The 27,895-nt window shown below is 42.8% G+C and overlaps 1 protein-coding gene across 2 annotated transcripts in view; it reads right to left on the bottom strand.

The window, feature by feature from the left end:
- The window catches only part of LOC126354626 (inter-alpha-trypsin inhibitor heavy chain H4-like), a 99,785-nt gene that overhangs the window by 5,603 nt on the left and 66,287 nt on the right, over positions 1-27,895 (bottom strand). For both annotated transcript variants that reach the window (XM_050004397.1, XM_050004405.1), the window contains 3 exons: positions 24,564-24,608; positions 18,578-18,631; positions 12,035-12,153 (listed from right to left, as the gene is read on the bottom strand). In XM_050004397.1, the coding sequence (XP_049860354.1) occupies positions 12,035-12,153; positions 18,578-18,631; positions 24,564-24,608 (218 nt within the window). The remainder of the gene's footprint in view (positions 1-12,034; positions 12,154-18,577; positions 18,632-24,563; positions 24,609-27,895) is intronic.

The following is a 27,895-nucleotide window of genomic DNA, read 5'->3' as shown; positions in this document are numbered from 1 at the left end:
ATTATTTTTTTCCTCTTTTTGCGGCCATTGAATGACCTATTATTCGAAGTTCATGCAACTCTCCAACGAAACTTGCACCACCGACACATACAGGGTGTTACAAAAAGGTACGGCCAAACTTTCAGGAAACAATCCTCACACACAAAGAAAGAAAATATGTTAGGTGGACATGTGTCCGGAAACGCTTACTTTCCATGTTAGAGCTCATTTTATTACTTCTCTTCAAATCACATTAATCATGGAATGAGAACACACAGCAACAGAACGTACCAGCGTGACTTCGAACACTTTGTTACAGGAAATTTTCAAAATGTCCTGCGTTAGCGAGGAACATGCATCCACCCTCCGTCGCATGGAATCCCTGATGCGCTGATGCAGCCCTGGAGAATTGCGTATTGTATCACAGCCGTCCACAATACGACCACGAGGAGTCTGTATATTTGGTACCGGGGTTGCGTAGACAAGAGCTTTCAAACGCCCCCATAAATGAAAGTCAAGAGGGTTAAGGTCAGGAGAGCTTGGAGGTCATGGAATTGGTCCGCCTCTACCAATCCATCGGTCACCGAATCTGTTGCTGAGAAGCGTACGAACACTTCGACTGAAATGTGCAGGAGCTCCATCGCGCATGAAGCACATGTTGTGTCGTACTTGTAAAGGCACATGTTGTAGTAGCACAGGTAGAGTATCCTATAAGAAATCATGATAACGTGCTCCATTGAGCGTAGGTGGACGAAAATAAATGAGCTCTAGCATGGAAATTAAGCGTTTCGGACACAGGTCCACATAACATCTTTTCTTTATTTGTGTGTGAGGAATGTTTCCTGAAAGTTTGGCCGTACTTTTTTGTAACACCCTGTAGATACACGATGTTTACGGTACTCGCCATGGAAACCTGAGCCGTCGAGGCAAGAAGTAGGTAGGTAGTTGTATGTTGGCTTTCAGAGAGGAAGCTGAAAGTCATTTAAATCACTGTCTGCATTGACCAGATTTGTTATGTGGAATGCTGCAGTTAGTGTTTTTTTTTTTTTAACATCCACAGTCTCAAATCACTAATAATGCATAAAACATAATGAGGCACCTAGACTACGTATGATAATTTGCCGAAAACCTTTTTTTCGACCTATTGAACCGTGTTCACGAAATAGAAGGGCTGTAATGACTAACGCGACTCACACTATGAACACTATTCGGTGGAAAGTAAAATGTGTTAATATCTTTCCAAAGGTAAAGCTTTTTTTTTAAGGACTGTAAGGGGGGCAACATCCTGACCACAAGGAAATCCGCCTCCTCCGTACTTTGCTCTTGGCGCTACACATGGCGGCAGGTGACACTCTTCAGGATTTCTCCGAACTCAGACCCGTACTTTGGACTGCCGCAGCATGCTCCATATCCAAATCATTCGTCTGCAGTCATCCACTGTCCACCTCAAGCGCCGCTTGATACTGACTACAGAAATTTGAGGCCTACGATGAGGTGCTCTGACATTCTACCACATTCTTTTCAACTCTGATTGTGCTAGCTGGACGCTTGGTTGGATTTTGGAACTGACTAGTGACTCCTTTCGCTCATTTGACGTGAATTTTTACAGCCAGTCGCAGCAATGCTCGAACGTCTCTGCTCAACGACTCTCGACTTGGGGAGCTTTAGAAGGGGTGAAATGTCCCTGGTGCACTTATTACTCAGATGACATCGAGTCCACCTCTGAAGACACAGAGCCCTGAGTTGTTATTGCTTCTCTACTGACAGCACAGTGTTCCCCGCCGCCTTGTATATGGCGAATACGCCTCTATTGACATCCAGTAGTCACTTCCGAATTACGTACGAGCGTCCGTATTCTTTTGATCACATACTGAACAGAGTTGCCTTCGTCTGACGGCGTTGCCTCAAACAATGTCCCGTGTCTTTCCTAAAATCTCTGTTCACCTTCATTAGCATTTAATGAGGAAATTCGTCCATATTTACAATACAGTATTTTAAACTCACCTGTTTGTTCGTTTAATTGTAAAAATGTATTTTTATGCATATTGAAGCATCATTCAGCGCGAAATTATTAACATAATTGGAGCTTCGTACGAGAGTGTATCTCTCATTATCACATTGCGTGATCATCGAATATTTGTTCTCAGTGGTTTCTGCGGATATCCTGCCCTGAAATAAAAAGTCGCAGACTTGACATTAGCCGGAAAATATCGTTCCGTTACCAGACTGAAGGCGAAGCTTTTTTCCTCAAAGTATGACCTCAGATGAAAGATGAGTTTGGTTTTATAAACCTGAAACAAAGCGACGTCCCATGAAGTAGTGACACAAAGATTCGGCTCAGTAAAGAAAAATCAAAAACACATCCATCGCGGCACTACTGCGTTTCTCCAGTAATTATCTAACTGTTTGAATTGTCACCAGACTTCTATTTGAAAATTACGAGTTCCAGCCCAGCGACGGCTTCCAATACCCTCACACCCTCACAACCACCACGCCTCCCCCTCCCCCTGCCCCATCTCATATTACTTGAGATTAAATTTCAGATTATCCAACTGGTTTCGTTTTAAAATCGTTGTATCACTCTTCTGGACAATCTCGTTTGTTTTACTTATGATGTTCACAAGGGAAAATCAAAAACAACAACAGTAGAGTAAAAACAATTACCGCAGATGTCAGCTCTAATAGTACATCCTTTGATTTTTGTTGTACACTACCTAAGCCAAGATACAAGTAAAGCGACTGAAGAAGTAAAATAGAGTTGCATACACCAGGGAGAAAGTATTGAAAATAATACTTAATATGCTGTGTATCCATAATTAACTGATCAATGGAAACCCACAAAGTAAGAGTTCATAAAACACAATAAGCGACAGACTGAGAACCACACAAGATACTACACAGATGACGAAACGTATGTGACTGAATGAGAAACATATCGAGTTCTGCTAAGTGAATATAAAATTCCAAACTAATTTCTCCTATGGTTATGATCTGTAGATTAAAACTGTAGAAACTGCAAAAAGGTGGGAATTTAAGGAGATGGGACCTGGATAAACTAAAAGAACCAGAGGTTGTACAGAGTTTCAGGGAGAGCATAAGGGAGCAATTGATAGGAATGGGGGAAAGAAATACAGAAGAAGAAGAATGGGTAGCTTTGAGGGATGAAGTAGTGAAGGCAGCAGAGGATCAAGTAGGTAAAAAGACGAGGGCTAGTAGAAATCCTTGGATAACAGAAGAAATATTGAATTTAATTGATGAAAGGAGAAAATATAAAAATGCAATAAATGAAGCAGGCAAAAAGGAATACAAATGTCTCAAAAATGAGATCGACAGGAAGTGCAAAATGGCTAAGCAGGGATGGCTAGAGGACAAATGTAAGGATGTAGAGGCTTATCTCGCTAGGGGTAAGATAGATACTGCCTACAGGAAAATTAAAGAGACTTTTGGAGAAAATAGAGCCACTTGCATGAATATCAAGAGCTTTGATGGAAACCCAGTTCTAAGCAAACAAGGGAAAGCAGAAAGGTGGAACGAGTATATAGTGTGTCTATACAAGAGCGATATTATAGAAATGGAAGAGGATGTAGATGAAGATGAATGTGAGACACGATACTGCGTGAAGAGTTTGACAGAACACTGAAAGTCCTGAGTCGAAACAAGGCCCCCGGATTAGACAACATTCCATTAGAACTACTGACGGCCTTGGGAGAGCCAGTCCTAACAAAACTCTACCATCTGCTGACCAAGATGTATGAGACAGGCGAAATAGCCTCAGACTTTAAGAACAATATAATAATTCCAATCCCAAAGAAAGCAGGTGCTGACAGATGTGAAAATTACCGAACTATCAGTTTAATAAGTCACAGCTGCAAAATACAAACGCGAATTCTTTACAGACGAATGGAAAAACTAGTAGAGGCCGACCTCGGGGAAGATCAGTTTGGATTCCATAGAAATGTTGGAACACGTGATGCAATATTGACCCTACGATTTATCTTAGAAGCTAGAATAAGGAAGGGCAAACCTACGTTTCTAGCATTTGTAGACTAAGAGAAAGCTTTTGACAATGTTGACTGGAATACTCCCTTTCAAATTCTGAAGGTGGCAGGGGTAAAATACAGGGAGCGAAAGGCTATTTACAATTTGTACAGAAACCAGATGGCAGTTATAAAAGTCGAGGGACATGAAAGGGAAGCAGTGGTTGGGAAGGGAGTGAGACAGGGTTGTAGTCTCTCTCCGATGTTATTCAATCTGTATATTGAGCAAGCAATCAAGGAAACAAAAGGAAACGTCGGAGCAGGTATTAAAGTTCATGGAGAAGAAATAAAAACTTTGAGGTTCGCCGATGACATTGTAATTCTGTCAGAGACAGCAAAGGACTTGGAAGAGCAGTTGAAAGGAATGGATAGTGTATTGAAAGGAGGATATAAGATGAACATCAACAAAAGCAAAACGAGGTTAATGGAATGTAGTCGAATTAAGTTGGGTGACGTTGAGGGAATTAGATTAGGAAATGAGACACATAAAATAGTAAAGAAGTTTTGCTATTTGTGGAGCAAAATAACTGATGATGGTCGAAGTAGAGAGGGTATAAAATGTAGAGTGGCAATGGCAAGGAAAGAGTTTCTGAAGAAAAGAAATTTGTTAACATTGAGTATAGATTTAAGTGTCAGGAAGTCGTTTCTGAAAGTGTTTGTATAGAGTGTAGCTATGCATGGAAGTGAAACATGGACAATAAATAGTTTGCACAGGAAGAGAATAGAAGCATTCGAAATGTGGTGCTACAGAAGAATGCTGAAGATTAGATGGGTAAATCACATAACTAATGAGGAGGTATTGAATAGAATTGGAGAGAAGAGGAGTTTGTGGCACAACTTGACCAGAAGAAGGGATCGGTTGGTAGGACATGTTCTGAGGCATCAAGGGATCACCAATTTCGTATTGGAGGGCAGCGTGGAGGGTAAAAATCGTAGAGGGACACCAAGAGATGACTACACTAAGCAGATTCAGAAGGATGTAGGTTGCAGTAGTTACTGGGAGACGAAGATGCTTGCACAGGATAGAGTAGCATGGAGAGCTGTATCAAACCAGTCTCAGGACTGAAGACCACAACAACAACAACAACAACATGGAGAAAAAGAGAAAATACTACAACTTCATCGAGGCTATTAATGTTTGCCCTCTAGTAACATGGTAATAAACTCTAAGAAAAAAATAGAGGGCGCAACACGAAGGAATTACCGGGTTGGGGCAGAAATCTGTAAATGTGATGAACATGTACAGAAATGTAAATGACTACAGTTTGAGGAGAAATTGATAATTTATTCAAGACAAACAGCTTCAAAATTTGACCAAGGCGGTAACGTATTCCCCACAGCGGGGTCTGGGGGTTAGGATAGGCCTGCGGTATTCCTGCCTTTCGTTAGAGGCGACTGAAATAATGAGTCTCACACGTTTCGGCTCTTATGTGATGGTCCCCTCTCGGGTTGGACCTCCATATTTCAAAATTCTTTCGAAGAGCGAGTCAGCGAGCGAGCCATGAACGAGCGGTAGTGACCACTTTCAGATCTTTCTGTCACTGCCACAGCGTCACTCGTCTGGGTGCCCTTGCAGATGGGCTATGAATAAGGCTCACTGGGACTCGATCACCTCCATTGCCACTATTGAGCCTCTTTCCAATGACACCATTGATGCGGTGATTCACTTGGTCACCACTGGCATCGCAACTGTTGCAGAATCTGCAATTACCTGTTCTTCTGGGTCCCCTCGGCGGAGGACTGTGCCTTGGTGGTCACCGAAGGTCGCTGAGGCGATTAGAGATCGCAGGAGGGTCCTCCAGCTACACAAGCGGCATCTCTCATTCGAACAACTCATCGCCTTTAAACGCTGCTATGTTCACTAACGCATGCAGGAGTGCTGGGAAAGGTATGTCCCCACCACTGGTCTCTGTACCTCTCCATTGCAGGTTTGGGCCAAGATTCGGCGACTCTATGGCTATCGGACCCCTGTCAGCGTACCTGGGCTTTCACTGAATGTAGCAGTCTATACTGACTCCGACGCGATTGCAAACATCATGACAGAGCATTTTGCTCAGAGTTCCACTTCTGCGCATTACCCTCTGGCCTTCCGCATCCTAAAAGAGCAGTTGTAAGGTTGGAGTCTTTCGTTCCACATGTGCCACCCTGAAGCGTACAATGCTCTATTCAGTGAGTGGGAATTCCAACGTGCCCTAGCTGCTTGCCCTGATATGGCTCCCAGACCAGATCACATCCACTGTCAGATGCTTAAACAGTTCTTGGTGGACTTCCAGCGAGGCCTCCTCGACCTTTTCAACTGTATGTGGGTTGAGGGTGCGTTCCCGTCGCAATGGGGGAAAAGCATCGTAATACCTGGGTTGAACATGGCAAGAATCCACTGGAGTTCCTCTGAAAGGGCACAGCCGCCTTCCTTCCCCATCCTTCCCTAATCCGATGAGAACGATGACCATGCTGTCAGGTCTCCTTCCCCAACCAAACAACCCACTGGAGTTAGCCTCACCAACATTCTTTGGAAGTTGCTCGAATGCATGGTGAGCCAGAGGTTGAGCTGGATACTTGAGTCTCGGGGCCTTCTGGCTCTGTCTCAGAGTGGGTTTCGTAAGGGTCGCTCTGCCACCGATTATCTGGTCTGCCTGGAGTCTGCCATCATTATGGCCTTTGCCCACCGTCAGCATCTGATGGCCCACTCCCGATTTTCATACAACATTTTCTGTCACTTCGTTCCTTCCACGTGCAAGTTCAGCTTCCCATAGTTCCTCCCGAGTTCAGGAGAATGGGGTCCCACAAGGATCTGTCTTGAGTGTCTGCCTCTTTTTAGTTGCAATTAATGGTGTCGTTGCAGCGATGGGAACGTCTGTCTCAGCATCCTTGTATGCTGATGACTTCTGCCTGTACTATAGCTCCACTGGCATGGCAGCTGCCGAATGGCAGCTGCAGGGCGCTATCTGCAAGGCAAAGTGTTGGGCTGTAGCGCATGGCTTCCAGTTTTCGGCTGCCAAGACCTGCGTTATGCATTTCTGTCTGCGTCGCACTGTTCACCCTGAGCCACAGCTTTATCTTAATGGTAAACCTCTTGTTGTGGTGGAGATGCATCGGTTTTTGGGATTGGTTTTCGATGCCCGGTTGACTTGGCTGCCTCATATTTGGCAGCTTAAGCAAACGTGCTGGCGACATCCTAACGCTCTTCGTTCCTTGAGTCACACCAGCTGGGGTCTAACCTTCTACGACTGTACCAGGTGTTAATTCTGCCCCATCTAGATTATGACAGCCTGGCTTACAGTTCAGCATCCCCTTCCAAGTTGTGGCTGCTGGACCCTACCCTTCATATCAGGATCCGACTCGCCACTGGAGCTTTTCGGACAAGCCCTGTCAACAGCATACTTGTGGAGGTTCCAGCGCCAACGGTTACTGGCCCAATTACCATCTGCTGTTCCCCATTTTGGTCGCCTATCTTCCAGATCGGCGGCCCTGTTCAGGGTGTACGAACCCTTTTCTCTGTGGACTTGAGTTTTTCCCTCTCAAACTTGTTTTCTGGGCCCATATAGCTTACCCCAGTGATGTGTGCTGCACCCATACCTTCGGCTTGACTTGGCACAGGGCCTGAAGGACTGAGTTCCTCCTGAGGCCCTCCGCTGCTGCTTTCTTTCACTCCTTGCCGCGTTTCAAGGTTCTGACGTGGTCTATACTGACGGTTTACTAGTTGCTGGTCGTGTTGGTAATGCTCTTACTCTATGGGACCATTATGAACAACGCTCATTGCCAGCTGGCTCCAGTTTTTTCACTGCCGAACTGGTAGCCATCCCTCACGCCCTTTAGTATACCCGCTCCTGCCCATGTGAGACCGTTATCTGTAGTGACTCCCTGAGTGGTTTACGAGCAATCGACCAGTGTTTCCCTCACTCTCGTCTGGTGATGGCTATCCAGGAGTCCCTCCACACTCTTGCCCGTTGTGGCTGCTCTGTGGACTATGTGGACATCGAGCCATTCGGCATTCTGGGTAATAAACATGTTGAGAAGCTGGCGAAACAGGTAGTCAATGCACCGGCCTTGGAGATTGGCCTTTCGGAGTGTGTTCTCCATTCAGTTTGCGGCAGAAGGTACTTGGCGCCTGGAGTGATGAAAGGCGCACACTGCCTTCACCCAACAAACTTCGAGTCGTCAAGGAGACTACAGGTGTGTGGCGCTCCTCCTTGTGAGCCTCCCTCAAGGACTCAGTTGTTCTCTGCCGGCTACGCATTGGCCACACCTGGCTGACGCACAGTCATCTCTTGCGCCGTGAGGACCCACCTCTCTGTCGCTGTGGATAAGTGTTGACAGTGGTCCACATCTTGTTGGCCTGTCTGTTTTTAACTAGGCTCAGGCAGACGTTTGCGCTGCCTGACATTCTCCCTACACTTTTAGCGGACGCCACCGCAATGGCTGACTTAGTTTTGAGTTTTATTCGTGCAGGGGACTTTTAACGCTCAATCTAAGGGTTCGGGTCCTTTTTTATGTTGAGTCTGGCCTTTGGCCCCCGGTTTTAGATTGTGGATTTTAGTGTGTTTCTTGGTCGTTGGCATTTCCTTTTTTGTTTTCATGGTCGTGCTTTTAATTCCTTTTGTATGGTCTTTGTTTGTATCTCTCTGGTTCTGTGTCGTCCCTTGTGATCTCAATTGCTTGTTTTTGGTCCTTCGTAGTCTGGTTCCTTCAACCCCCACAAACCACCCAGTGACGTATTGATTCACCCCTGACCATTATGGAAGCAGTTACTGGAATTGGCATTGATTCTTCGAGTTTTTGGATGTATTCCTGCGGGATATTGTACCTCATTCTCTCCCACTGACGTGTTAATCGACCTTGGTTGTAGGGCCCTGCCTATAATGTTCCTAACATTGTTAGCTGGGGGAGAGTTGCGGCGTCCTTGATGGAAAATGTAGAGTTTTGTAAGAAGACAAGCAGTAGAAACTAACGGCGTGTGCGGGCGGTCATTACCTTGCTGAAATATAAGCCCAGGATTACTTGCGATGAAGGGCAACAAAACGGGGCCTAGAATATCGCCGACCTACCGCTGCGCTGTAAGGGTCCGTGGACAATGACAAAACGGATCCTGCTGTGAAAGGAAATGGCACCCTAGGCTATCACTCCTGGTTGTCGGCAGGCGACAGTAAGGTTCCTATCCCACCGATGTCCAGGACATCTCCAGAGACGTCCGAGCTGGTCTTAAGGGCTCAGCTCGAAGCGAGACCCATCACTGAAGACAGTTCTACCCCAACCAATGAGATTCCAAATCGAATTTGCTCGACACCACTAGGAACGGGCTATTTGATGTATAGTGGTCAATGATGCTCGCAGCAAGGGGCAACACGAGCTCAACCCTCTTTCTGTGAACGGCCTATCTACTGGGTTGCAGTAGCCACTGCCTCAGAGTGCCTCTCTGACGACTGCTCGGCCTTCTCGTACTGTCATCTGTCTAGGTAGACTGGTTCCTCCTTGACGCTGTCTGCGGCCACATTTCTCCCTTCCTGTTGACATCGTCGACTAGCGTCATCGCTTCTATTCAAAAGTCTAGAGGTTCGCCAGTTGCTCCAACCGGCTTCTTTGAGCCCAACTAAGTCTCCTCTCCGAATTGCTGACATCTGCTTATATTGTTCACGCCCCTGTCGGGTGGCATAATTACTGTCCAACTGAGTACATGGAATGCAATGTGTAAAGAGTTTACCCCCTGTTGTTGATATATCTCCTGTTTACTATAAGTGCCATCTGGGCGGTGAGAATGCGCTGCAGTCTCGCACATTCATTCACCGGCAACCAAAGCTTACAATTTTGCATTTTTCGTCTCTACCTATATCAATATCTTTTGGTGGCTAACTTGCAGAACTTCTTCATAACTGAATCGATTTCCTTTTCTCTTTCTTGGTGAAAGCGCTTGAATATTGAATAATACTGATTGAGCAAATCAAGTGTACACTTCGGTACATTCTTATGTTACCAGCCTAAACTTCCCAACAAAATATTAGCACCACTTGCGTATCTGGTAACGACGGTGGGCTTAGATTCAAAAGAATAGGCAATGAAAGACTAAAACTTATGAAATTAAAAATGTTACTTTAATGTGAAATAAAAATTAAAAATAGCCGAAATAAAAGGATTTCAACAAAATCAGGCTGGGTGTGTTTCCGCGTCATGTATGATATGACCATTGTCCTTTGTACTACTTCTCCAGGCAGTCTTCATTAGGATGCTGAAAGATACCTGCAAGAGCAGCCGAACCGTCTGTAGTTTTATATATAACGGCCACAAACATGAACAAAGAGACTGGGGGTGTGAAACCCTAGGGTCATTAAACAGAGGTAGATTCCAGAAAATGCTGATCTTTGCACACCTGTGAAATGAAAATCTGCTGTCGAGTAGCATTCAACGCCGTGCTCCTGCACCCCGTTCATTGTAACATGCTCTCATCTCCCTTGGTGGTCGAGACGCTGCTCAGTCCTGTTCCACTGCACGGCCTCAGCCCTCTGGAGGCCATTAGGTATGTGATGAGGCTTCCTGTGGTGACGCACTGCAAGTTTTAACCCGTCCCCAACACGATCAGTCAACTTTCTGTCACCATATACTGCAATATTACACACCACCTCATTCGGTTGAATCCTGCTTGCCTGGAGGAAGGTGTTCACGAAGAGGGCACGTTGTACTCCTGCATCCTCATAGATGACTCCATCGCCTAAATGTTGTCTATAAAAAGAGGCGATACCCTTTCCTCGATACTGCACAGTCCTCAAATTATTCTTGTTAGCAATGAGAGAGATCTGAAGTACATACACGATCCTGGCCCAAAACATGACTGACCCACCTCCATGTTGCGACATGTGTGACTGTATGTCTGGGAAGTGCACCTCAGCACTCATGTACCACGACGATCTGATGTCAGACACATCTTTTATTCGTTACCGAAGACAACGCGTCGTCACTTGTTGAGGTTCCATTGCAGTTGCTCCCTTGTCATGTCCTTTGTGTACCACAGCGTTAGAGCGTTCGTACTATTGTTTGTAATGGTCGCCTAGAGGACGTAATGACCAAGTGCAGAGAGTTACATGCTGTTTTGGTCTTCATATGTCACCCAGTGGTCTCCTGCAAGGCATCGCGTATTTCTGTTGCACCCTCCTCGCGGTAACTATAAGCTATAAGTTTTAGATTATCCGCTGGCCCTGTCTACCTTTTACTTTTGGAGACACTGCGCTCTACTCACCTGCAATGAAGATGCGGATTTACTTTCACCGCATCACACAAGTTCCTGTACTTTGCGTTTTTTGCAACTAAAAGAGTAGTTTTCCAATTAAAAAAAGGAAAAACAGAAAATATTCAAGTTATGTGGCTATTGCGAGGCTTTTTTTGGGGCAGCTTATTTATTTGCAACGTAAGTCCTCTGTAACACGTCAAAAAATATCTGCTGACCAGATGGTGAAGAACGATCTAGAACAGTTAGTGTACGACGTAAAAAACGTGTTTGACGGAATTGCCTAACTTGTGGAACGTACAGCTACGTCTCGCATGCAACCTCTGTTGACTGATGCTGAAAGAAAATCAGATCAGAAATCCTCCACATTGTGTCTTCACATTATGTGCTTATCTTGCAAAATGATTTCAGCGTAGAGTCCGGAGACTCATCAGTATAACTTAGTAGACATATGGCACAAAAATGTAATGAAGGCGTTCTAAAATAACAGTAAAACTAAGAGGCAGATAATGTTTTTGTCAATAAATTGACTCTAATTTGCAGTACTTGACCGACGTCATATGTCCATCAAAAACGAAACGCTTCATATTTAACTCTCCCCTTGGAAGGATAGGCTCACTACTCGAGATGTCATACAAATGATTTCTACAGTCGATACTTTTCGACAACGAGAGGTAATACAAACTAAACACAAGCAAACTGCTATGATTACCCTTAATACAAGCATGTGAAGGACCTACCATCAGATAATTAAAAACAAATACGTGGCCTTGTCAGTGCTGCCTACTTTGAACTACTTGCTTACCTTGTGCAGTGCCAGTTCGTAGGTCTCTGCCGTGCCATTCACTTCGAGTGTGACGTGTGAGGAGTTAGAGACACCGCCAAGCCAAGTGATCTCGGATATGTGCAGCACCTGCTGTTGGCCTGCAACGGATTGAATAACAACGGTCTTCCATGAATAATAGCGGACGAATAAATAAAATACTTTCAGTTTCTAGTTTGAATGGTTAATGACTAGCAACGGACTTCAGCCTTTCCACGCTAATATACAGCATGGGGCGACTAAATTACTCACCTAAAATCGCTTTTCACCCGACACATACACTTATAATCTGTTCTGACTTCGGCGAACTGCGAACAAGGGCTCATGAAACAAAGAGCAATGACTTCTCGCAGCTTCATTAATAACGGCGATACAGGCATAAACTTAGTTTTTTCTTTTTTTAAACGGACTTACGTACACTTTTTTGCTGACAGAATAACAAATCTAGAGGGGATGAAATTCACACTTTTGCAGATCTACGAACAATTCACTAAGCAAGAATATACTGAATGTAGATACTTTAGTCCTGTTGATGCGACCATTGATTGCACATTATCCGAAAGATTACGAGCCTACCCAAGGGCCCTGCGCCGCCGGGACATAGGAGTTAATTGAGAGATAGCTGAACCACTACATTGATCAAGTTTGTTACGAGAAATGCCACAATTTAAACACAGTGTGCTGCTAGTAAAAAAACAACACAATCGAATCATTAATATTGCATAAAATATTTTCAAGTTGACAACGCCATTCGATTGCGAAGAACTGGTCGACATGTTCTCAGTTTATGCCGAATATTAACTAAATGCATCAAGAGCAGTTTCCAGATAAACACTGAAAGTACGTCCTACCTTCGTTGAAACACTGAAAATCCTTCACGAGATTGGAAATGTTGCCCCAAGGTAACCTGTACGAAGGAAGACTGCCAACGAACCAGCAATTGCTGCAATAAATTCGTTGGTCACTTCGTGCAAAAAAACAAAGAGTTGTTGGTATCGGTCAAAGTAGCGTTATTTGCATTCTTCATAGACATAAATATTAATCTTCCCTTACTTCTCTACATCAAGAGCTACATGACAGATATTTTAAACACTATTTTGAACACTATCAGTGGGTTCTCTAGGAAAACAAATTGTTTTGAGATGGTATTCTTTACCGACGAAGTCACTTTGACAGGTCACTGGAGTAAAAGCCTACGAAGCGTTCACTACTGGTCAACGGTAAACTGGCATTGGCTTCGTCGTGTGTTGCATAAACGACAGTAGAGTGCGAACGTGTGGTGTGGCGTAATCGGACAGCACGTGATTACCCCCTTATTTCATTAACGGTACATTGAACGGCGAAAAGTCCACACATATCTTGTAATTATCATACCCTTGTTATTAGAAAACATGACCTCAAGATGTCGCCAAATGTTGTTTCCTTCATGATGAATGGCCTGCTCATAATTCTTCAGTAGCGGGAGATACATTAAACCATCTATTTCCAAACTGGTGGACAGTAAGAGGAAGTCATACTCAGAGATGTTCAGTATGATCACATAAATGATATCTTTATATTTCTTCCTCTGGGATGCGAAGTATCTTGTGCCTCTTAGTACAAAAAATGCATAAATTCAACTTTTTTAAATAAATGATTTCTTATTGGATCAGCAAAAATGTTGTACCACTGAATTTGTGTTGCTTAGCTCCGCTATTCTGGGGTCAAAAAGTAGCACTGTTCCATAAAAAAATGTAATTTCTTCCTTAAAAAACTGGAAAAATTAAAACTTTAATAAACTTTCCAAAGGAAAAAAACTGATAACGGCACTGCAAAAAGCAATATTTACTGACGAACAACTTTTCCACTGAGAAGGATTCAGGATATTTGACGGAAAACCAGGAAAACAAATTATGAAGACCGTATCCAATCTCTGAAGAGAATTCACTGTAAACAACAATGTTTTAAACTAAATAACAGATTTTAACTGAACTAATGAAAGACTTTCCACACTAACATGTAAATCATCAAACAGAGTTTACACTATTTTAAATATGCCTTCCCCAACAAATGAAACAGAACACATAAAAAGCAAACACAAATTTTTTGGCAAAATATGGCAAACACCGCAGATCACATTAAATCGAAAAATATAGTATTACTGCCTGGAGACTTTACTGTGCAAATAGACAAAGAACGTCATCACAGATCAATAGCAGGAAAATTACCAGCACATAAAAGCACCAAAGCAAATGAAGAAAAATTCTTAAGCTCATGCCGACAGCATAAAATAGTATTAAAATCTATACTCTACAAAAAAATTCCTAGAAAACCAACTACATGGATATATGAAATCCGACTTGTGGTGAAAAACAACTCGATCACGTTGCTGTAAGCAGACATTTTGCAGTGGAAGTACTCAATGCAAAAATTTCCAAGAGCGCCAACTTAGATTGAGACCACTACCTCCTGCATTTATCATTTAATTCAAGGTTAGACTAGCATTTAGAAAAATGAATCAGTACCAATTCAGAAAGTTTGACAGACAGAAGTTATCTGGAGGAAGTGTTACAAAATTCTTTTGGAAAAGAGAATACATAAATCTTGGGTGTTGGCAGCAACTTTAAAAAGACATTGAAGCTGCAGAAGAAACTACCCCTCTTAAAAAGAAATGAAAACATGCTTCGTGGAATGATGTTGGTGATAAGATAAAGGGACAGCGAGCTTCGAATATTTGGAACGCAAATAAAAATGATAAGAACAGGAAAAGGTTTATAGAATCAAGAAAACATGCATCAAATGGACTCAAAAAGACCAGAAAATAACAAATAAAAGACCACCTAAAGTCAGCTGAACCACATTTGAAGCATAAAAATACAAGGAACTTTTATAAAACATTCAAAAATAGTTTTAAAATGCACACACCGCCAAGTTTACTGTTTATAGAGCGAAAAACATAGAATATTGCATGTAGTAACACAGAGAACTGCAGAATACGTGCAGACTGCTTCAAAGGACTACTCAACTACGATCCACAAGAAAAAGAAATTCATTTTGATAGCTCCATAAAGTTTCACTTCTTCTGATATTTCGGGCTGTATACAGTCCAGCCATCTTCAGACTTACCCTTGTGACTGACTCTCCAGCTTTTCCTTTTCTTTTCTTCATTGTAATTTCATTCTCCTGCCCCATATGGACGCGCCAGCACTTACTCCGTCCTTTTAAACCCGCGGACCGTGCCAACGCGCATGTGGCCACAGGTAGCGCAAGGCGCCAGAGACGTTGATCGGCGATGAAGAGGTACAACATACTCATTAAATTAGAGCTATGGCTGCACGGTCCATCAGCACGGAAATATCCATGTATCACTACGAGCTGCACCGTTGCTACGTCTTTGTGAGTTTGTTGCAGGAAGCGCCAGATTCCATAATTTGCCCCTGATGAAGCCGTTGTCTCTATTAATTAAATTCGTCGCCAACCGAAATGACAGTGAGATGGTTCACCACCCCTATTTTTTAACTGCGCATTAGAGAAGGTAGTGAGAGAATGGAGAAAATCCATAGATACTAAGGGTGTTCAACTAGGAAGAAATCAAATAAAATGAACATAGATTGTTTAGGTGTGCAGAGGACATGGCATCATTAAAAACCCTCTGGACGGTATCAAAGAGCAAATCGCAGAACTACAGAAACAAGCAAACAAAATAAGATTAAAATAGTGTTTGAAAACACATGAAAAATATCAATTTTTCCCTCTAAATGTTAAAATTCATAACAATATAACATCTAAAACAAACCGTTTTAAATACTTACGAGAATGGATAACAAGTAACACAAAAATAAAGGTAGCCATGGAGAGCAGAGTACATAAAATGGAAAGAGAATTCCAAATGACAGTAAACATATACAAAAAATGTACTTTGTCCGGGACACAGACCTAAGATACTGTCAAACAGCGGTGGAAACTGCATGCAGCAGAAACACCCCAAATAACAAGATTTGGGTATATTGAAAAACTGGAATAAGTTGAAAGAAGAATTCTAAGTAAAATACTGAGACCTAGAAGATATATAAATGATGAATACAAGTTAAGATCATACAGAGAGGTCTATTTTAAATTGGAAAAGCTAATTATGTAATTAAGAAATGAAGACTACAGTTTTATGTACGTAAATACCGAATGGGTCTAAGTACGAAGACCTTATTAAACAGTTACAAATCCTAACACACATTGTTCACTGAAAGTGACAAAGATATGGAAACGACGGAAATTAGAATTGACGTAACAGATAACAGAATAGTTTCTAGAGAAACAACGCAAGAAGCAGGAAAGAGCGAGGACTGCAAAAGGAAGAAAGTGGATCAAGGAGGAAAGGGAGCGACACTCTCGAATGATGAAGGAAGTCAGGGGGCAACTAAAATTAAACATAAAGAAGAAAAACCGAAGTTGATTTATCGTACCCTCCAAAGCGTTATTCGAATAAATAAACAAAGAAAAACAAAGTCATGCCTGTATCTGTGTTATTAATGAAGTTACGAGAAAGCGCCTCTGTTTGTTCATGAGCCACAGGCCACTATTCGTAAATGTGTAAACAAATTACAAACATCTTTAAGTGTCAAAAGCAATCTGAGGTGCAAAATTTCGGCTTTTCATCCTGTATGACGTCATATGAAAGCATAACGTCCTCTAAAGACCAAATTTTATCCTTTTTGCAGCTGAAAGAGGTCCATGTATAATTAATATCACAATGTCTCCTACCGACAAAAATCTTAGTAATTTTCAGCAAATAGCTCTAGGAAAAAGAATTTTGCTTGAATTTGATTGGATTTAGCATAATCAGCTCAATAACTTTAATAAAATACCAGAATCTACAGCGGGTGCTTATTCGAACAATGAACTAAAAGAAATAAATGGTGTTGATTGTAGCCTTAAATAGTAAACCTCCCTGGTTTTATTAAGTGAATTATTTAAGTTACATATGCAGTACTTGTGGTTACAGCCATAGACGAATTAAGACGAAAAATTGGTTCATTCTGCGCTATTCTGTTCATTAATAAGTTCTGGAATCATTTTTTGGGTAAAACTCAATACACAGGGATAAAATGTTCTGGAAAGAGAAGTGTGTTAGAAGATTTAAATTTGTGCCAGTTATGCGCAGACGCTTTAAATACTGGTGTTTCGACAGCTATTTTGTGGTACTGTACATATGTTAATGAAAGATTTTTGAAACAAATATATCTCTTTACTATGAGCGAAAGAACTATGTAACTGGCATCGATTTATTGAAAGGATAGCAGTTTGAGGTGCCATGAGGTTGGAGTATTCCCTCGGGCAAGGGTGTGTGTGTGTGTTTTTCTTAGCGTAAGTTATTTTAAGTAGTGTGTAAGTCTAAGGACCGATGACCTCAACAGTTTGGTACCTTAGGAATTTACACACATTTGAACATTGATAAGATATTGGGAATATCCTGTTTATCTAATAAAATGATTATTTACATAACAACTGTACAACTTTTTAGGACATTACTCTGAGCAGTGCCTATCCCAAATATAATATGCCTAAAAAGAAGAAATATTAAGGATTTTACAACTAGCGGGGTCATGGAAGTTTCCAATAAGTACCAATAAATCTCCGCTAACAGACTGGTTTCATCGTTCAGTGATAAATATTTCGATAAAGAGTGAACTCAACTAAGTTGTCCAACGACTGGTCTTGATAATACTGATGGAAAGTAGCAGGCACGTGTTCTCCGTCCTCGCAATTTGTCTCGTAGCTTCACATTTTAATGAGGTTAGAACTGTCAACACGGCACTCGCCTGCAAAACTTGCAGCACCAGGACGAAAAGTCGTGGTCGTGTATGGACCGGAAGGAGCTTTTGCTGCCTCGTGAATCACTAAAAGTAAAATGTAAATCTGAACTTTAAAATACATCAGAATTTGTTCGTAAGCTTAGAAACTCGAAACATTTCTCAGGCTGTTGCCAGCAAAAGCCTTAACTTTCCGCTATAATAAGAAATTCCGACTGAGAGACACTGATACCTACGCTGCTCAGGTGTGATACTAAAATCGTCAGATACGCGGGATGGGTAAGGAATCTGTGTTTCTATTATCCTGCATTATTACAGGAATTAGACATACTCTGTTGCCGAGTTAATCCATCTGTGTGGGATGCTTACAATTTTAGATTAATAAAAGAGATAAAGGAAACTCAGAGAATGGTTTACTGTGCCGGTCGGCGCGTATTTCAGTAATTTTCAACGTCCTCTAGCGGGAGATTCTAGAAGAAAGAAGTTATGCATCACATCAAAGCTTACTTTTATACGTAAGAGAGCTAGGGTTCCAAAATGAACCAAAAATATCTTGCTTCCTGCCATACGTATCTCATGATAATGTCGTAAGAGGAATTCAGACCATTTTTATGGAAATTACAGTGACTACTAAGTTCCACTACGTCTGGACTCGCAAATAGAACTATTAAGAAATGAAAGCAGTTTGATTTTTATCTTTCATTTGAGTCAAATTAAAAATCGTTAACAATTAACTCACCTGGAGCAGGAGAGCAGCAGAAAAGTAGGGATTCTTCCAAAGGCTTGGGTACCGCTGCAAAACAAAAGCAGAGGACATACATGTAAATGTGAACAAAAAAATCACTCATGCATCAACTCTCCTTAATAACCTTAGAAACTAAGAATTTGTTTTAGGCTGTTAATAACGTAATTATTGCAATGTCTCCGAACTGAAAGATTTCAGAAGATCGCCAAAGATATTTACACTGTTCGAACTTATGTCAAAGTATTCACAGAAGAAGTATACACAAATAACGTACGCAGCTCCACGTTCATGCAAGTAAACAGCAAAATGACACGCATCGTGTCTATATAAGGTAATGTGACGGCTAAGTTGACCATTTTCACATCTTGACAGTATGCTCTCAATTAAAAATTTGATAATGAGACATGTGGAAAGCGATTCAAAAGATCTACGGATATTGCTAACAAGGGAACCTCCCCATCACACCCCACTCAGATATAGTTATAAGCTGGCGCAGTGGATAGGCCTTGAAAAACTGAACACAGATCAATCGAGAAACAGGAAGAAGTTGTATGGAACTATGAAAAAAATAAGCAAGAAATACAAACTGAGTAGTACATGCACAAGATAGGCAACATCAAGGAGAGTGTGAGCTCAGGAGCGCCGTGGTCCCGTGGTTAGCTTGAGCAGTTCCGGAACGAGAGGTACTTGGTTCAAGTTAAGCTTCGAGTGAAGAGTTTAATTTTTTATTTTCAGACAATTATCAAAGTTCAGGTACCCACACATAATCAACTTCGCTCTCCAAAATTACAGGACATGTTCAGATTTGCTTGGACATATGCAGGATTTGACGGTCTACACACGGAAAAATTTGAAAACGTTAAAAACATATGTTTTGACAAAGCACAGGGAAAACTGTGCGACTGTGAAACTGTTGCATTCATTTGTCGCAGTTTATGTGACAAATTCTTACGTTTTCATCACTTTTTTGGGAGTGATTATCACATCCACAAGAAAACCTAAATTGGGCAAAGTAGAAGAATCTTTTTACCCATTCGCCAATTTAGGTGGGTCGACAACATATTCCTGTCATGTGATCATGTGACGCACATTCCGTCACCAGTGTCGTATAGAATATATCAGACGTGTTTTTCTGTGGAGGAATCGGTTGACCTATGACCTTGCGATCAAATTTTTTCGGTTCCCATTGAAGAGGCACGTCCTTTCGTCTACTAATCGCACGGTATTGCGGTGCGGTCGCAAAACACAGACACTAAACTTATTACAGTGAACAGAGACGTCAATGGACGAGCGGACAGATCATAACTTCGAGAAAATAAACTTTTCACTCAAGGGAAAACTTGAACCAAGGAACTCTCGTTTTGCAGCTGCTCACGCTAACCACGGTACCACGGCGCTGCTGAGCTCATACTATCCTTGATGTTGCATATCTTGCGCACCGACTATTCAGCTTGTATATTTTGCTTATTTTTTTCACAGTTCCACACAACTTCTTCCTGTTTTCTCGATTGATCAGTTTTTCGAGGCCTATCCACTGTGCCAACTTGTAACTAAATCTGAGGGGGGTGCGATGGGGAGGTTCCCTTTTAAGTATCAGCTTTGCACGGCACGAGCATCAAAGAGATAAATTTTTCAGTAGCATCCCTGTATACACACATTTACCGCAAACATTTTCAATAGTACCAACATTTTTCCCTCTCGTATCACCGGAAGTAAATTTTTCCCATAGGACTTAAAGAAGAGAAACTCACTCCAAAATCTATTTGGATCGAGACGACATGGTACAGCTACATTATCGTCATGACGTCGTCCTTACTTGAGGAGATGCAGTGATGAGCCAGAACTTTATGGTCACCTGCGAGTAGCGTCTTGGCCCAAATCTGGTCACGAAATACTCTTAAATTACTGCACCTAGTTTGCGGACCGGAGTTGATGACCGGTAGCGTCACAAATGTGCTCCATCTCTTTTATATTAGGCGAATTTGGTGGCGTAGACATTAATGTGAGTTCGCAAACACGCTTCTCAAACCACTGTAGGAAGACTTTGGCTTTGTGAGGCTGCCCTAGTCCTGCTGGAAGATGTCATCGAAGTAGGCGAAGTTGTCCAAGTCCCTCCGATTACTACCGCAGGTCTCATGTCTGGCGCAGGTGAATGCACCTGACAGCATAATACCACCCCCACCGGTCTACGTCTGTGCGACGGTGCATATTTCGAGTGCTGTTTGCCTGGGTGACGGCGCATCCGGACGCTACTATCGCTCTGGTGTAACGAGAAAAGTGACTCATTCGGCGAAGCGACACACGGTACAGTCTCCCTTGCGCCCTTCAGTCGTAATTCCGTGAATCGTCAAGTACATATGAGAATATTTAGTGATCGTCTGCTGTGGGGAGCCATGTTCAGTAACTTACGATGAGTTGTGCGCTCAGAAACATTTTTGACAGCTCCAGCACTGTTCTTTGTCGTCAGATCTGTCACAGATCGCCGCCTATCCTGGTTTACAGAGCTGGCAAGCTCCCGAACTGGGTGTGATGTGGCGTGGACGTCCAGCACCCTGTGACGTGCTTGTGGTTTCACAGTCCTTCAACAAGTAGGCATGGATGCTCTCTGCAGTCCGTGTCGTTGCTAGAATGGTTCCCCGTTGGCCTCTGCTGCAGTTAGTCACGTTCCTTACGACGTCACATGCCTGCAACCCCGCCAGGTGGCACTCAGTGTAGCGGTGGGGAGAGCTCGTAGTGGTTCGGCTTATCAGTGTACGCTGATCATTTGAGGAAAACATTGACACTGGTTACACGTTAACAGAACAAAAACCTTTCGTCTGAGACAAAGTTTCAGTGTCATATTTAACTCGAGTATTCGCATCTTTGTTTTTATATGTGTGTGTTTTCGGTAATGCAGGAGAGAAAACGGGAAACCATTTATACAAATGATGGCAAATCTGTTGAAAACCAGTATAGAAATGTCTGAAGCACTTCAATAAACAGCAAAGTAATTTTCAAACTGCAGTCTATGTTATCCAGGCACAAAACTGCAATACTTTTTGACAATGGATGACACCGACATGGATGTACGCCCATCCCGAAAATGGAAATTGCGCTGCGGTAAATGATATATTATGGCTTCTTCTAGAATTTCCTATGTGTTAAACTAAGAATGACAATGTTTCCACGTAAAAATAATGGCAAAAGGCAGCGTGTAAATGCAGATATTGCTACTGAGGACGGTGTAGTGAACAATATTACATCAATATTTATGTCATTTGTAGACTAACAGTTATAGCCATTACAAATGTTACGTTTTTAGGTTCGGTAGTACCTCCAGGTACATGTAGCAAGAGCAGCCCATAAATGCTTACTTTCCTCTGAGGAGCAGATCAAGTGTCTAAAAGTGGGCTGATAAGCGTAGTACACTTCGTGGTGCAGTACAAGCATGCAGAAAACATTAGGTCTTAAAGCTGAGACGTCTGTGTGTGGAGACTTCGACAAGTGACACACTCATGTCTGTACAGATTACAGTACCACGTGTAAAATTCTCTGCGCTTGTACCCATTATTCCTATGAAGGCTGCATGATAGACTATGTAATTAAGCGAGTAACGGAATATTGTGTCTGCGCTAAGAAAACATTTTTATTTGCTTACAATAAAAGTATTAAAATGCTTCTAAACTGCAAGCAGAACCACAGAAATGCTGGCGACTTTGTAAAAAATATTTCTGAGTTAACAGCCAAGAGAAGAAAACTATAAACAATTTTCCAATGTCTGAAGCGTATCATAAGGTGAACTCATGCTGACGACGATCTACAGCCGAACTAAATTGAAGAAACGTATATGTAATTTTTGAATACTGTTATACATCACCCGTAAAAACGATTACTGACACATGAACATTTTTACCGGACCGGGACTGGAACTATTGTATGGTACTCTATAGACACTGTAACACACGGCATTGCACATTTGTATTACACAACCAACGAAGCAAATACGACAAGAATAACAATGTCTCTCCCTGTGCGGCAATCACGTGAAATGGTGTGCGAGCATAGGACATGGAAACTGCGATTTCGGAAGTCTGCGTCACTCTGCGAGACATAAATGGATAGTTGAAATGGTTAGGGCAACAGCTTGCGATAAGCGAGAATACCGTCTTCGGATGACTGCCTGGCACAAGTTTTTGTAAGTCAGTAATCATATTTAGAGCTGATGTGCAATCGCATCCGCAAATTACGGATGCAGTTCTTCAGAATTATAAGACTCTATGCTCACGTGTCGTGGAGCGTAACCTAGAGGACTTTATTGCAACAAGAGGTGTTGTGATGTAAACGAAGTCAAATTTAATGAAAGTTATGAACGTACAAAGTCCAAGGAGAAACGTGTAAAACCCTTACTACGACAACATACATAATATAGCGAAATTTCTGTGTAATTTAGGTCAGAAAATAACAGTTCAAATACTACACTCCTGGAAATTGAAATAAGAACACCGTGAATTCATTGTCCCAGGAAGAGGAAACTTTATTGACACATTCCTGGGGTCAGATACATCACATGATCACACTGACAGAACCACAGGCACATGGACACAGGCAACACAGCATGCACAATGTCGGCACTAGTACAGTGTATATCCACCTTTCGCAGCAATGCAGGCTGCTATTCTCCCATGGAGACGATCGTAGAGATGCTGGATGTAGTCCTGTGGAACGGCTTGCCATGCCATTTCCACCTGGCGCCTCAGTTGGACCAGCGTTCGTGCTGGACGTGCAGACCGCGTGAGACGACGCTTCATCCAGTCCGAAACATGCTCAATGGGGGACAGATCCGGATATCTTGCTGGCCAGGGTAGTTGACTTACACCTTCTAGAGCACGTTGGGTGGCACGGGATACATGCGGACGTGCATTGTCCTGTTGGAACAGCAAGTTCCCTTGCCGGTCTAGGAATGGTAGAACGATGGATTCGATGACGGTTTGGATGTATCGTGCACTATTCAGTGTCCCCTCGACGATCACCAGAGGTGTACGGCCAGTGTAGGAGATCGCTCCCCACACCATGATGCCGGGTGTTGGCTCTGTGTGCCTCGGTTGTATGCAGTCCTGATTGTGGCGCTCACCTGCACGGCGCCAAACACGAATACGACCATCATTGGCACCAAGGCAGAAGCGACTCTCATCGCTGAAGACGACACGTCTCCATTCGTCCCTCCATTCACGCCTGTCGCGACGCCACTGGAGGCGGGCTGCACGATGTTGGGGCGTGAGCGGAAGACGGCCTAACGGTGTGCGGGACCGTAGCCCAGCTTCATGGAGACGGTTGCGAATGGTCCTCGCCGATACCCCAGGAGCAACAGTGTCCCTAATTTGCTGGGAAGTGGCGGTGCGGTCCCCTACGGCACTGCGTAGGATCCTAAGGTCTTGGCGTGCATCCGTGCGTCACTGCGGTCCGGTCCCAGGTCGACGGGCACGTGCACCTTCCGCCGACCACTGGCGACAACATCGATGTACTGTGGAGACCTCACACCCCACGTGTTGAACAATTCGGCGGTACGTCCACCCGGCCTCCCGCATGCCCACTATACGCCCTCGCTCAAAGTCCGTCAACTGCACATACGGTTCACGTCCACGCTGTCGCGGCATGCTACCCGTGTTAAAGACTGCGATGGAGCTCCGTATGCCACGGCAAACTGGCTGACACTGACGGCGACGGTGCACAAATGCTGCGCAGCTAGCGCCATTCGACGGCCCACACCGCGGTTCCTGGTGTGTCCGCTGTGCCGTGCGTGTGATCATTGCTTGTACAGCCGTCTCGCAGTGTCCGGAGCAAGTATGGTGGGTCTGACACACCGGTGTCAATGTGTTCTTTTTTCCATTTCCAGGAGTGTATAATCTCCGCAAAGATGGATGCAAAGCATAAAACGTAAAATTATAGTTTATGTATCCGAAATAAAAGCTTATAAAGATAATAAGTACCGTGAAAGACTTACCTGACGCAAAGACGCTGTGTTGAAAGCCAGAAGGTGCTCCAAATGCTGTAATGAAAAAAATAAATCCATATTTACAAACCTAATAAAAAAAAACATGTCTCTGTAAGTTTATAAGTCACTTCGTTACTGAAATAACGGAAGGAGCTCTTTGAACTGCAGATTCCGTGCGAGAATGTTTCATTTGTTATGGTTTGTAAATTTCGCCAGAATTTCGGATGAAGTGCCCAACAGAATGTGAATAACTGTACCTTGGTTAGGCACTGTACACATTGGGCCACAACAACTGAAACGTATTTCTCGCGACGAAAAGTTTTCTCCTGTGATGGCTGTAAGCGATCTTTGACATCTAGCCGTGTCAACTTAATACAACGGATTGGTTTGTGGTTTAAATGTTTCATGCTTAGTGGTTCTCCCTACATCGCAATGGATTCTATCTTGCTATGGCCTCTGCTCTATCACGCAGTAGAACCTTTCTCCCTCATTCCTAATGTGGTGGACAGGACGCGTCAACTAGGGAATTTTATAGCGCTTTAAAAAAGGAAATACACATAGCAGACCTGTAGTGGTCGTCAACTCTATCACTGTGGCTATATACATTTACGTCGAAATTTGAAATTCCAACTATCATTTCATACATCACTGCCCCCAACCGTGACGTGAAATACCAACAGTTTAGGATTATTTAATGAAATTTCAGGTCAGAAACATTACACTGTTATTTAAGCATGCAAACTACTGTGCAGTGTCGATCTTTTTTTATTTTGAGTAGTTTTGAACTATGTGAAGCAAATAGTTAAAAATTCAGTATTACAATTTTAATTAATACTACCCGTGTCACATCTTCTGAAGCAACATTAATGACTTCTTCACGATGTGGTATTCAGCACCAGATTTAATAATTCCTGAAGCAGTTCATCAAATGCAAAACTAGAAATTGTGCCAGGGAGGCTGGGGCAGCTTAGAGCCTACTGCGGAATGAAATATCCCGTGCTAGTTCCCATGTCATGTGCAAAGCAAACTCCAGATCTCCCTCTTTGTATGCACCGTTCTATTTTTAGAGTGTATTTCGAATCAACCTGCTATTAGCTTTGTGTCATCGTCAATTTCTGGGTGTGAAATAGCTACTATGTCAGCCTTATTTTCTCAACATCACGATCATATAACCGGAAAGTACCCATTTCTTAACTTCAGGAGTATTTATCGGTCGATTCCCAGCCAAGTATCTGCTTTGGACGCAGGGCATCTCTCACTTGCACTGGTATCCAACAGGTTGGTTCATTTATTCAGACCACTTGAGATGGTGGTGAAGGCCGAGAGGAAATGTGTTTCTGTTCGGGGGTGGCTTAGCTCGCCTCTAACTGTACCGGCCGATATGGAGACTGGTGATTCCAAAACCACGCTGCATAAGCCACAACACGCTGCTCCAAGCGCCTGCACGGTGAGGCAGCCGACAGCCGTCGCGGGTCCCGGTGTTAGCAGGTGGGGCAGACTGCGCGGGTGGCGGGACGCGATAGAGTTTTTTCTTACGCGGAATGAAAAATGCGCTGTGATTGTTTAAATAGTCTACACTCTGTAACCCATTCCCTGAAAGATCCTCTAAATAAACTGTACACCATATATCACCTTGTATCCCGTAATTTGTTTAAATGAACAATATTCCACACGTTGTCTAAATTCCAGAATGAGAGCTTCTATAAAGTTTGGAAGGTAGGAGACAAGGTACTGGCAGAAGTAAAGCTGTGAGGACTGGGCGTGAGTCGTGCTTGGAGAGCTCAGATGGTAGCCGGCACGGTAGTTCAGCGTGTTCGGTCAGAGAACTGAGTCAATCGATCAAAAACGAACATAAATGGATGTCTTTCGACGTCCGCCCCGAGCAGATGCAAAGAACAAAAGCGAACAAAATGAGATTTAAAAAAAAAAGATGGTAGAGCACTTGCCCGCAAAAAGGCAAAGGTCCCGAGTTCGAGTCTCGGTCCTCCACACATTTTTAATCTGCCAGGAAGTTTCATTGACTAAATTGCATAAAGAATGTTACATATACTGCTATCGATCAATCAATATTCCTAAAATAGGAAGTGGTCAAGGAAAACTGAAGAATATCGATTTAATTAATTAATTAGTCCATAAATTTGATACAGTGTAAAGGGGGGAATTGGAATAACCTGAAGCAGCTCACGAATACCGAAAGTAACAGGACTGAGATACTTCCCACCAATTTTTCAACCGGTTTAAATAATTATTCAATTTATTTGATATCGGAGACGGTGCAGGTTTTCTGAGTGGGTGGGGAGGGGAGAGATGACCTGGGAACCCACTTTGCTGCACATTAGTTTAAGGGCCTGTTAATCAGAAAGAAGGATTATCCCCAGCGGATCATGATCCTCTTAGCAGAACAATGACTCAAGGATCTTCCAATCAAAATAGAGCAACAGGTTTGCTGTGAACGTTTCCTTGCCACTGTATGGAGGCAACCTGCACTAACAAATTGTCCTGCTGCTGTCTCTGTCCGGCTACTAACGCTTTTTCAGATTGACAAATTCTATGAATGTGTCTTGACTTTTCTGTAGTCTTGCCTCCATTGTCAAGAGCAACATTGGAATTGCCTCTCTGGTACCTTTACCAGTTCTAAAGCCAAACTGACCCTCATCGAACCCATCCTCACTTTTCTTTTCTATTCTTCTGTATGTTATTCTTTTAAGCAACTTGGATGTATGAGCTCTTAAGCTGATTGTGCGATAAATCTTGCATTCGTTAACTTTTGCAGTCTTCGGGATTGTGCAGATGATATTTTATCCGAAAGTCTGATGGCATATTGTCATCTCAGACGGTCTATACACCAACGTAACAGTAGTTCTGTTGCCACTTCCCCCAACGATTTTAGAAATTCTGATCGAGTGCAATGTATTCATTCTACTTTGTTTGATCTTAAAGCTTCCAAAGTCGGAAGATTGCAAACTACGACAATGTAAACTGCTAAAACACAAATTCAGTTTTAGGGATACGTTCTGCGCTCAGAAATGTGTAAGTTAGATACACGTTCCATAGATTATCTGACTTGTTCTTTTCCTGTGGAACGAATAAGTTTACACTATGTGAATACATCTTTACTCTTAGCATTAATCAACACATTTTTTAGCACTACTCAAGCAACTACACGTAAAACCTAGTTGCATTTTTATTTTTATTTTATTTTTTTACTATCGTGCTACCAGTTTTTAAACAGAAATGCGTCCATGGAATAGTAAGAGTTGTCCAGGAGAAATTAAATTAGACTTCAAACTTGCTTAGCTACTAGAGACATTTTATGTTATTGGGCAACTTATCAAGAATTT

Source organism: Schistocerca gregaria, chromosome 1, assembly GCF_023897955.1.
Source record: "Schistocerca gregaria isolate iqSchGreg1 chromosome 1, iqSchGreg1.2, whole genome shotgun sequence".
In the NCBI taxonomy this organism is placed as follows: domain Eukaryota; kingdom Metazoa; phylum Arthropoda; class Insecta; order Orthoptera; family Acrididae; genus Schistocerca; species Schistocerca gregaria.
Note: the sequence above shows the minus strand (reverse complement) of the source record. Positions and strands in the feature narration are given on the sequence as shown.